This window comes from Eublepharis macularius, chromosome 8, assembly GCF_028583425.1.
Source record: "Eublepharis macularius isolate TG4126 chromosome 8, MPM_Emac_v1.0, whole genome shotgun sequence".
Taxonomy (NCBI): Eukaryota; Metazoa; Chordata; class Lepidosauria; order Squamata; family Eublepharidae; genus Eublepharis; species Eublepharis macularius.
In genome coordinates, this window is record NC_072797.1 from 102,102,331 (window position 1) to 102,115,351 (window position 13,021).

General features: G+C 39.4%; 1 protein-coding gene across 3 annotated transcripts in view; it reads left to right on the forward strand.

The window, feature by feature from the left end:
* Window positions 1-13,021, forward strand: part of SMARCA2 (SWI/SNF related, matrix associated, actin dependent regulator of chromatin, subfamily a, member 2) — a 145,916-nt gene that overhangs the window by 104,721 nt on the left and 28,174 nt on the right. For all 3 annotated transcript variants that reach the window (XM_054987638.1, XM_054987637.1, XM_054987640.1), the window contains one exon: window positions 2,119-2,337. In XM_054987638.1, the coding sequence (XP_054843613.1) occupies window positions 2,119-2,337 (219 nt within the window). The remainder of the gene's footprint in view (window positions 1-2,118; window positions 2,338-13,021) is intronic.

Consider the following 13,021-nt stretch of genomic DNA (forward strand, 5'->3'; position numbering starts at 1 on the left):
CTGCCCATCTTTGCTGATCCTCAACTGCAGATCTTGATAAAAAAAATACAAGCCAGAAGCAACAGCATTGAGAAAACTGCGAGCTTCACTCCATGAAAGCACTGATTGATTTATAGATTTTTTTGTCCTACACGCTAGTACAGTATTAAAAGCAGTGTGAAAAAGAAAACAGCACAATAAATAATAAAATCACTTTAAAACATTTCTTAAAAATAACAAAGAAAGCAGAATATTGTAGACCTGAAACCTGAGATTGTACATTTACTTATAAATAAAATTAGGAGGAACTAAGAAGGGTAGGGTTTACTGAAGAAGGGAGAAAATTTAAGTGGAATTGAATTAAATATATAAATTAAAGAAGAATATTGAACTCTTTTGGACTGATGGACCAGTTAAAGAGCTGGTGCTAATCAAGACTAGCATGAAAAGCCTCTTCCATATTCCAGTAAATCCTACCATCCATGCCCTTACCGTTGCTAAAATACTTATACTTCAGCATTGGAAAGCCAAGCTACTGTAAATCACTGAATTGAAAACCTTACAAACTTAACAACATTTGAACGTATCGCGTATAGAAGGCAACTGTTCATGGACTTCTTTTTAGATATTTGGAAATCTTTTATAGATACCTATGTATAGATTCGCCAATAGTGTTTTTGTAGCTAGCACTGTTTTCTTTTTCTGTCCTGTTTGCTTTTTAATTTTTTAAAAAAGTTTTTGCACTAATAAATTTTTTTAAAAAATCCAGTAAATCCTAACAACATGAAATCTTGCAAGCTCTTTGACAGTTAACCAACTGGAGTCACAGCCTGCTGCCATATTGAGACTAAGGCCTATTTCAACATCTTTCTTCTGTTCACTGAAAAACCATCAGGAGTATTCATCCCTCAGTTTTGCTTCAGAGAAATGAGTGTCTTACCTCTCAAAAATAATTTCCTTTGTCTTCCTTTTACACCAATGTTATAGTGATATTGAAGAAACAAAGTGGATAAAGTTTGAGGGTATAATAGATTCCTAGAATTGAAAGGTATTTTGCATCTCTTGTCATTCTCATAAGTTACATTTAAATTTATAGTGTGGGAGAGTGTGGCCAAAGAATGTCTTATATAAATAGCTTTAGAGTGGGAGAGAATACAATTCTTTGCCCTATTCATTTGATGATTTAGTGAAAGTTTTCAAGGTTTAGTTGATCAGATTTGGGAGTTTGGTAAGTGTTACTGCTCTCAAGTACATAATTAAAAAGATTTTCATGTGGGCCTTTCAATTGATATCTTACAAGGAGTAAGTCAAATACTTCCAGTAGAAGAAACATATCCTGTGCATTATTTGTATACATTCAGTAATCTATGCATTAAAATTATTTGGTCTCATTTTAGCGTTTAAAAAATATACACACTTCCAGTTCATTTGAAGATTAGTTGAGTTTTCAAGGGGATTCATGGTCATACTGTGGTAAGAAACATAAGACTTAATTGTATGCAGAGTTTCATAGTCAGGAGTCAGGACTGAAATTCTGTACCTATATAGGCTTTTCATAGCTGTATGGGAGATTGCTGTCCATAGTGCCTTTACAATGTGCTCTACGTGGATTGTTCAAAAGCAGTGTTGGAGTGTGAATTTACCACCAAATTCTGTAGCAGTATGATATCATCATTGCCATATCCATCTTTCATTATTTCATACAAGTGATAGAACAGTTTTTTTCAAGGCTACTCACAAAACTAGTATATCCCTTGCTGAACTTCTCCTGTATTTGAGTTGCTGAGAATTCAAAGTACTGAACAAGTAATTAAGGCAATCACCATCTCCAAATGTAATTACATAATAGTAGCTAATATGCATTCTAGTAGTTTTCAAATACCAGCTTTTCCCTAAGACCAGCCAATTGAAAATTTATTGTTGTTATTTTTCATAATCCAGAACATAAATATGTCAGAGAAATCAGACTACGAATTTCTCTATCATAAGGAACAATTAGCTCCAAAGGCATGAGCTAGAAAAACTTTCCTAGGACCTCTATAGTTAATGCCAGTGCCTAGAAATTGGAAACATTTTGCAAGAATGAAATACAGTGTTTATTGTTGTTTAGAATGATTAAGAATCTTACTATTCTTACAGCGGATGGATATGGACCGGCGTAGAGAGGATGCCCGAAATCCAAAACGCAAACCACGCTTGATGGAGGAAGATGATCTGCCATCCTGGATTATCAAAGATGATGCTGAAGTTGAAAGACTTACATGTGAGGAAGAGGAGGAGAAAATATTTGGGAGAGGATCCCGACAGCGCAGGGATGTGGACTACAGTGATGCTTTGACAGAAAAACAGTGGTTAAGGGTATGTGCTGTATATTTTGTTATACACTGGATAGGTGGCTAATTTTGATTTTTTACTTCATAATTAGAAGAATGCAATAAAAATTTTCTCTATTGCAGATAAGGTCAGTTTATTCTTTTCAGAGTGAGTACATAATTTTAATTATAATTAACAAGAAAGCTTATGCTAGAACCTAAATTACAGCAACAGTAGTGCTGTCTTCCTTCTTAATTGGACGCAGGCCATTTATTGCAGTATAGTAAATTGGTGATTATTGTGTGTCATGTGTCTGGTTGAGTAAATGATTAAAAATCTTAACATTTTGAAAGGCCTTTTTTCTACATTTTCATTGTCTGGTGCCCATTAGACATTGCTGAGATCCAAAAGCTTGCTTCAGAATGAGAGGTTGCAATAAAACATTCAAGAATTAGATTGTTCTTGTCCATCCAGATGTTTTTCAGCTATTTAGAAAACTCTCCTCCTTGCAATATCCACAGATGCTCTGGCCTACTGATAGTTTGTGTGATCGGATATCTTGTTCTTATCTGCTTGGGATAGAGTGAGCACATGAACCACTAAGAGGTTCAACACAGTTGCATTCCTGTCTAGAAAAAAAATTAACTTTTCTGTATAAACTTGTGCGTTAACTTCTGCTATAATTGTTGTTTACTTTCTGTGGATGAATAAGAACCAAATAAATACCAGCAATTAAAATAATTAGAAGTTATGAAAGTGGGGTATTATCTGTAGATGCAAATCTGCGGTGTGTTTTTACTTGGCAGATCTAGAACTGACCTACATGGCTACTTTCCAGAAATGGTGGGTGTGATCTGAAGAACCACAAGCAGAAAAAAAATAATTGCTAGTACTATGCTACAAATGCCTGGCCAGTCAGCAACTGCATGTCTGCACAGTGCTGATGCTGACTCCTGTTGTCTCTTGGCTCTATCTACCACTGTGTTGTGTCTCCCAACAGTAAGGACCACTTGACAGCAACAGCAGCCATATCACTTTCTGCCTCTTACTTTCAGCCACCAGTGATCACATACATATAATACGAGCCTCTCTATAAGGAATTGCCAGAAAGGTTCAAATTACTTATATGACTTGGCCAAGAGCAATTATAAGTAAAAAACAAGCCTCAGGCTGAAAACCTGTGGTAGTTCTTAATGTGACCTTGCAGTATTATCGGTTAGATAACACAGGCTCTCATTTATTAATAGCTTATGCATAATATTAGTTTCAGTCTAGTTTTATGCAGAATTGCTTACATCTATCTAACTCTAATGAAGATTTATTTTATTTCGTCTTGTGGATTTGATTGAAAGCAATGAAATGCTCAAGAACTATAAAATACAACGTGTAGCTCTATACCTACTGACTGTCATAACCCTGGCTTGAGGTGTTTTCAGTAGCTGTTGATCTGGTGGTTGAGATGTTATGGAATGCTTACATTCCAGCTTCTCAGAGTTTTGGAAAACTGAGAGTACCGAAACAGCCCTGGTTGCCCTGGTGGATGACCTGTTCCAGGAGATGGACAGGGAGAGTGTGACCCTGTTAATTCTCCTGGACCTCTGTGTGGCTTTTGATACCATCTATTACAGTACCCTTCTGGACTGCACTGTTCTGCAGTTGTTTCAGTCCTCCTGGAAGGTAGGTTTCAGAAGATGGCATTGGGGGACAGCTGATCTGCCCCTTGTCTTTCAGCCTACGGAATATTGCAAGCTTCTGTCTTTTCCCATATGCTTTTCAACATCTATGTAACACTGCTGGGAGACGTCATCCAGAGATTTGGGTTGAGTTACCACCAATACCCAGCTACTGCATTATCTTCAGAGGCCCTGTTCAGGTGCCTCCACATTCCAACACGCTGGGAGAGGGCCTTATCAGTAGTGGTGCTAAAACTCTGAAACTCTCTCCCCAGCGAGATTGTTCCCTTCTGTTGTTGTCTTCCACCAGTGGGTGCAGCCTTTTTTGTTTTGCTTGGCATTTCCTCAGTGATCCTGCCTCCCTCGCCAATGTTTTAAACTGTTGTTTGTATCTTTTGTATTTATTTTTAGTTCTGGTTTTAAATTATTTTAATGGAGTGTTTCTGTGTTGGTTTTAATTGCTTTTAAGATGTAAACTTTAATTTGTTAGCTGCTTCAGTGGCCCTATAAAGGTAGGGTAGAAATCTTGTAATAGTATTATGTGAATGACATTCAGCTCTATCTCATGCTTCCAGCAGATTCCAGGGGTCTTTGGAAACTGTGAACAGGAATTTGGAGGTATTTTGGGGGTGGATAAGGGCTAATCAAAACGTAATCCTGACAAAATGGAGCTGCTGCTGATGGGGGAAGGTTTGACCCAGGAAATAGGATATCTCCTCTTCTGGAAGGGGTTTCACTTTACTTAAAGGAGCAGGTTTATACCTTAAGGGTGCGGCTGGATTGAGACCTCCTGTTGGATAAACAGGTGGTGGTGGTGGTGGCGGCGGCCAAGAGTGCCTTTCACTGTCTTTGACTGGTGAGCCAGCTGTAGCCCTTCTTGGGCAGGAAAGATCTTGCCACTGTGGTGCATGCCTTGGTAGCACCTAGATTAATTACTGCAGTGTGCTTTGTATGGGGCTAAGCTTGAAGACAGTCCAGAAGATGTAGGTGATGCACAATGCTGTAGCCAGAATGTTGACTGAAGTGGGTTGTAGAGACCATGTCACTCCAACTCTTGTTCCATCTCCTCTGGCTCCTAATTTTCTTCTGGGCCCAATTCAAGGTGCTGGTACTGACTTTTAAAGCTCTATACTGCTTGGAGACTGCATACCTTAAGGACAGCCTTCTCCCATATGAACCTACCTGTCCATTCTTTCAAGGCCCTGCTTAGGGTACCCCCACCATCTGAGGCTAGACATGTGGCCACCCAAGAAAGGGCCTTCTTGGTTGTGGCACCAAGACTTTGGAATTCCCTCCCCAGGGAGAGTCAGCTGTCTCCCTCTATCATTGTCATCCATCAATAGGTGAAGACTTAATCTGTTTTGTTTGTCTTACCCTCAGTAACCTTTGTTGTTGTTCCTCCCTGGTTGTGGTATATGTGTGTTTTTGTGTTTATATGTTTTTATTGAATTGTTTTATATGTACTTTATTTTAAATGCTGTTGAAATGTTTTAATGTATTGATTTTTGTTACCTTGGGGAACCTATTTGGGTGGAAAGGCAACATAGAAATGTTTTAAATAAATAAAATATTTAGCATATTGCTTTTGAGATCAGTTTTAACAGTAAAACTGAAGTTTTGGATCCTATAACATTGTTCCTCTTGCCCTTCTCTCTGCCTGCTCCAGATGTTTTCATCCACTGTGGTGCTTGCTTCCTTTGCCACTTCCTTGAAAAACAATGGTCTTGTGCATATGGAAAGGCTAGCAACAGAAGAAACAACCATCACAGCAGTCAGAGAGACGCACAAGGAGAACAGTGCCATAGAAGCCAAGCCTCAAAGTTATAAGATACAGTAATATTCAGTAAAATATCAGTGTTTAAAAATACCCCCAATAGCCTCCAAAATAGCAGCAATAGAGTCCAAGCAGTAACACAGTGAGGGAAGCAACTAATGAGCAGCAACAAGGAAATATAAACAGAACAGTCACAGACAAGACACACAAAAAAGTTATGCCCACAAGTGGTGTGGAAAGCTCTGGTATGTGCATATAAATGGGAAAGCATTTGTGAAAGAAACAGAAGGTATTGCACACAAAACATCCACAAATGTTTCCACTTGTTTTGTCTATGTCTTCCTTTTTCTTTAGCTCTATTGAGTGATCATTATGATACAAAAGAAAGACACATGCATAGTGTGCTGATTGTGATAAATTTGCCCAGGAAGAAAGGGCTTTTCAGTGTAAGTGTTGCTCTCTGTAGTGAATAATTGTAGATCCTTTCTTTTCCTTATTTTTGTTTTGCCTAACAATGCGTTGCTGGGAGAAAGTAACTGCTTCCTAAATAGCCCTTCTGTCTCAAAATACAATAATCTTACAAGGACAGTATCAATCTTGTCAGTTACCAACTTGTCAGTCAACTGTAAATTCAGCTGTGATTTACTTTTACTGGTGAAAAGGTGAGTTCAGGCTGTAAGTTGCCTTTCCCCTCCTCCTTTTCATTTGAAAAAAGCATATTTTCCATTTGGTTGAGAAGAGGTAAAGCCAACTGTTTTATGTCTAAATCTGAATGGATACCAGACTGTTGATTAGGAATTACTTAAGTGGAAGAAATTTTATTTGAGAGACTATTTTTAAAAAGGAAATATGATTCTGAGATTGATGATAAAATGAAGACAAGCATTTCTGGATGCTGGCAGTCTACTAGGATTTATTGATTTTGACTTTGTATTAGACTTGGGGCAGAAGATATAATACGATGCTTTTTGTCCCTTAACCATGATTGGCAGCAGGTTCTGATATCACATGCTTCCATCCTGACCTTCTTAGTTGGGAATTTCTCCTGCCATTTCCCCACTGAGCAAGTCTTGTATCAACACATAACTCTGGTATCAGATCCTGGTTAAAAGCAAACCTTATTAGCCCTAACTCTGATTAAGGCCAAAACTGACATAAGCCTTATTAACAATGGCCCATTCTGCATGGCACAGTTTAAGCCAGCAGTATTTTGTACTGCACAACTTCAAGGCGATTTGGCATCTGCTTTCTTATTCCAGATGGGTTGAGAATAGATCTGTCTGTTTGAAGTCACTTTTTGTGGGACTGGAACTGATACCACTTTTTTAAAAATTCAGCGTATGCATTGTAATGTTGCAGTGTAGGATCTCAGTGTGTCTGCCATCCCCCACTTCACCCTGTCCCTTTATTCGCTGTTTGGGCAGTCCCGTGCCCACCTTTCTTTCTTTTTTCTTTTTTAATTATGGTGAGGCAATTGGTAGCAGAGTTCTGGGTGCGGGGGGGGGGGAGGCTACAAAGTATTTTTCACACTTGCTTCAACATATTGCTCTGGTGTGAATTGTGAATTTTTCACTCTTTGTGAAAAACATTTTGCCAGAGCAAAATGTTAAAATGCTGCTGCCCAAACACAAAACAGCATTCTCACTGGTCTGCTCATATCACATGACCATATTCTGGGATGGGGAAGGCGGATTCTTTTTTAAAAAAAAATAATAATTTCACGTTGGGTATAAACACAAATAATAGATTTTGACCCTTTCAGGGTTGCTAGCATCCCGCTAGAATAAAATTACTGACCACCATTGCACTGTCATACCCTTATTCTGTTCACGCCATCTCACTTTCTCCTTTCAATTAGTTCTTAACTCAATCTTAGTTATAGAGTATGATGTTTTTAAAAAAAAATAAAAAGAAGTGACTGACAGGATAGCCTAAAAAGTAATTTTCCCTAGATCTTCCATCTTATTTTATGTACAGATAAAAAGTTAAAAGAACTAAAAGTTATGTGTGTAGTTTTTATTTTTTAAGTATGACCATTCACAGGGGTAAGGAGGAGAAACTCCCCTGCACTAGCTAGGTCAGATAGTCACTGGGGAAACACACACACACACGGACGCTAACTGTGTGTTAACACAATAAAAACAAATGTAACAATGATCTGGTTTCTTGCAAGTATTTACAGTGTTGGAGATCTGCAGAACACTTGATTGAGAGGGAAGATGTTTGTGTTTAAAGGAAACACAAACAATAAGATGCACTCTCTTGGCTTGTCCTGAAGGGGCATCCTAACTAATTACTGGTTAGAATAAAAATTGCATGTGATTTTTATAATATAAGACAAAAAGATAAAAACATATAAAAGACATTAAAATCCAGATTTTCTTCACATAAAACAGATTTTAAAAAAACTTAAAATCTCACCAATTTGTTATCTGATCAGACATAACTTTAACTCAATTCCAAGATGCTTTCCAAAGGGAGTGCCAAACTGGCCAGTTTTGGACAGATTCCTCCCTGCAGGGACAATGTGTAGAGGCCCAGCTTGACTATCCACAGCACAGAGATGTTAGTCCACAATGCTGAGGTGAGATGGGGGAATCTCTTCTGGATCTTGGGTCTCTGGTGAGCAATACCACAGGATACCTGGCCAATAAATCATATTTCCTAGTACTGAACAGCAGTAAAGCATGGTCTTCCACTGAATGAGACAGGTATTCAAATGTTCAGTCCCTTCCTGTGAGCTGACGACTGCTGATGAAAGATTTATATCTGGATTGAGTAGGCAAGTCAATTCAATTTCACAGTTTAAAATGTTGTCATATAACGTAAGTTCACAATCTTTAGCAGGAATAGCTGGAAACACAATTGGCTCATAGATCAATGGCCTTTCTTCTTCATTTCCCTTCTGAAGATTGTTTGCTGCTAAAAAAGGGTGGGATATAACCACTTTAGCTGACGTATGTAGACAGGTCAACACATTCTCAGATTCCTCCAACCTACAAATACTTCCATCTGGGTCATTGTTAGTCAAAGTCCCAAGAGGAGGGAAGAAGAAATACATTTGGTATCAATTAAGGGTTTTGGATGGCTGTGGGGAAAAGTTGGCTTCTTTATAGAATTAGGACTTGGCTTCCTTATAGGCCATTCATTTCCATTACCTGTTACAGGGGGCTGATTGACACTCCTGTCCTGACAATAAGTGGCTGAACGGTCATATCACGAAACATTCGAACAGGAGTGATTTGGTAGGACAGTAGGAAGGTTTTCATTTTTAGCAACATTAAGGGTAGATTGTTTAAAAGTCAAAAGCACCCCTTTTAACTGCTGACATGGCTGGCAGCCAATTCATGGCAGTTAGATCTGTTAACTGAGGATCTATTTGAAGGAGTTTACATAAGGAATTGATGACATTTTTATGTGAGGTCCAGCATTCAGCGTTCTTTCCAGTGCAAAGTGTAACCTGGTTTAGCTGCAATATCCTTTTGCAACCCTGAAAGGCATGATCAGCCTGAGCAAAAGTTTGACAATGATTTAAGGATGAAATTGGATACGTTTGCAAGTTAACTAATCTGGTATCTTCTTCAGAGTATGGTGCCTTGGCATTAGAGGCTGAACAATTAGTTTAAGAAACACATCTCTCCAAATATTTTCTTGTCAAACTTCAAGTGAGGTTCACAGACATTCAACTTTGCTAGACACTGAGACAAGTTGTTTATAAATGTCAAGTACTGTTTTGGCTGTCAGTAAACATTGCTTAGCCACAGATTCCATGACAGCAAAGTGCTGTGTTTCATTGCTAACATGCTTTTGCATTTTTTCCAAAGTGTCCTGAATGGACTCCTGTTCAAACAGGGAGGTTTCACCCAGTGATACAGAGCTATCTGAGGATTGGAAAGATTCTTCTGTTTCAAGCACAGCATAGCTATTCCTTAAAGTGGTTGTGACAAGTTTTTTTACATCTTCCCTCAGAAATTCAAATTCATTAGTCTTTAGTTGTTTTGTTGGGGGAGGCAACCCAGAATTGGTACAGCTCCAAGAGGGCGGATTCTTGAACATGAGCCCTGGTTGTAAATAAAGAAAAATAATAAGTAAACCCAAGAAGTGATCAATGGGGAATGTGGATTGCCATCAGAAAACAGGAGAGACTGTGCTTAAAGGGGTAGGATGCACAAATGTCACAGTATTGCGACTCTCCCCTAATTACAAAAAGCGGAGAATGGATGTTCAGTTGCTTGGGGCTTGTTTCAGTCGCCTTATGTGCGCACAGAAAAAGTCAGGCAAAGGTCGATTCTGCATCTCATGCCTCCTTTCCTTGTGTGGAAATCTGGAGATCGAGAAAAGCAGAATGGAATCTGAATTGTACTAAATTGACCAAGCAGAATGGGCCAATAATTAAGATCAGAAGATGTTGGAAACATAGAGGGGTTGCTGTGCAATCTTTTAATATCTCTAAGGGATCACAAGCTTTACATCTGCACTGGACCATAGAGAGGTCAACTTTCCTCACTTTGCTTAAAGAAAAATTTCTATCTCATCACTTGCCTTTCATTTTTCTTATCATTTTGCAAGTAATAGAAAGGTTGTCCATTTTTTACTGCCTTCGAAAAAAAGATTTAAAAAGTATTGCTATCTAGTACAAATACACATGTCTTATGATTTAAAAAATAATCTTAAAACTGCTGCTGTATCTATATATAGATAACATATTCACCTAACTACTATTTGACAGGAATGACCTTTGAGGCTGGGGTGGGGGAGGAATAGGAGGATGGTGGGCAGCTATACCTCTCAGCCGGTAGTTCTCCAATTATGGCAATGATGTGTGGTGAAGGGATCTCAAGAAATGGACTTACTTGTGTAGCTATTACAGCTTCCTTTTGTCTGGTGGCTGGCTACTGTTGTGTTTAGGCATTGGGTTGGGGAACATAGTACAGTGTTATACAGGGGTGGATTCCCACATGATCCAAAGGGGGGGCGCTTAAAGGATTCAGGCTGAGGACTGTGGTGGGCACCTCCTGGGCCAGCATGCTGACCACATTCCCACAAGTATGGTGACAAGAACGAATAACAGTGTCTACCAGTTCTTGCTTTATAACTGGTTGTCTTTCCTTGGTTACCCCAATGGGTAGGTTGGGGGATTCACTGCCAAAAATCGGGCTTGCAGTAGCACTTGTTATCCCCTACCCATGTTATGCCAATATCTGAAGAATCTGTAACCAGTAAAGTTGTGGCCTGATTTTCTCACTCCGGTGTTTTTATGATACCCTTTTCTCTTTCCCTCCTGCCTGGTCTCTGTTCCAGGAATAAATTCAGTTAATTGCTACAAGACAGAAATGGTCCTTGTATCCACAGGGGTGGGATGAGGATACTGGGCAGCTGCACCTATTGACAGCTATCAACCGAGTGTCCTATGTTGCCATCCTTTGGCCTCCCCCCCCCCCTTTGGTTGCTGGTTGTCAGCATTTGGGGGACAGAGCCAAGTGGTTTCCTTCTTATTCATGCCAGACCTTTAAAGGAGGATGGGCAGAGATAGTTCAACCCCTTTGCCAGCAATCCTGCCCTCCCTCTCTTGGAATTAATATTTTACTTCAGGTATTTCTAGGGGTCTTTGTTGCGGTGTCGGAATAGCTGCTAGTTGACAAGACTGGGAAAGAATTTTACATAGGCCAAGGACTCAGAGGCTTTTACTTCTCAACTTATAACTGGTTTGCTTTCCCTAGTTACACCCAACATGCAGGTTGGGGGATTCACTGTCAAGACTTGAGGAATGTGCCAAGACTTGAGGAATGTGTAATTGTTATAGCTGTGGCATGATTTTCCTCACTCTGGTGTTTCTACGCCATCCTTCTGACCTTCCCAAATGTACAGGAGAAGGGGGACAGAAAATTGTGACTTGGTTATTTTGAGAGTGAATTTTCAGAATCTTGTTTGGTGGTGTTACTGCTTAGTATAATCTGTTTTGTTACTTTGATATGATTTCTATATATATTTTTTTAATTTAAACTGTCTGCAAATGAAGAAAGTAGAAAAACACTCTTTAGAGAAACTCCTAAATGCTTTTGTTATGTTTTTGTCATAGCTGTCCTTTAGAAAACAGCTGAAGTTTTCATATCTTAATACATATTTTGAAGCTATAGGTAGGGGAAATGGTTCCCCAACTGTGTCTTGGGATCTTATGTCCCTCTTCCTCTCTAGTACAACCCATGCGCTGCTGTTGCAAATATGGGCACCGTGGATTTGGTTTCTGGCTGGGATTTCTGTGTCCAGCAAATTCTGTGTTTTAACCATCTTGGTTCAACTGCTAGGTTATGCGATACTCTGGGTAGAAGCTTGCTGAAATTTTCCCAGTCTAACATTTCTGAAAACTGTAGTTGTTAAAGTTGCCATATTAAACAAATGGGCCCATATTGTTTGCATTTTAAGGGATCGAACATTAACCACCTTGACCTTTCAGGTGCTGATTCTGTACGGTCTCTGCTTCATTTTTCAGCAATACAGCCTTTAAAAAACACTGTTAGGGTTAGATCTTCTCTCTAGATGAAATTCTTTATCATCTTCTGAATATAATTGTGCGTGGAAGATGGACCAGCCAGAAGCAAAGGGAGAGAAGGATGATATAGACCCAGGAGACTGGGAAAACTCAGGGCATGACTTATTGATTACAGATTCCTTGGACAAGGCATGGGCTGAAGATAATGGGTGCAGCTGACAGCCTGACTACTGTCAGTGAATCTCCCATGGAAAAAGAGCTAGTTTTAGGGCCAGAAAAGTGGCAGAAGATGCTGTTCCTGCACATTAGCACACTTTTGAGAATATGGAGGTGGCTGTCGTTCACCTTGCCTGCCAGAGCCCCTTAAGGTGACCTTTATGTTAGGGTTGTGCAGGACTTCACACCAGCCAGCTGGGATCCCCAGCAGGTGTTTAAACACAAGCAAGCAGTTGTTACAACTATTCTCATTTAACAGTACAATCATACATATATAGAACATACTTGGTTTTGCTCTGAGGAAAGTGAAGACCCTGGAGCCAGAATTCTGAGTAAAATTCCATTTCAGCCCTGTTTTCCAATCTGCCCTCTTTTAAAAAGTAGCACAGACAAAATTGGAGCAGTTCACTCTCTCGTCTGCCCAGTCTACCATGAGCCATACAGATACATAGTTAGAAAGGGGCAGGGCTGTGGGAAGCAGCATAAGACCCACATGGATGTGAATTGATGCTGTGAATAATAAATCAGACTCTTCCTGGTCCCTCACATCATCTGAGCATGACTGGAACTCCTGCC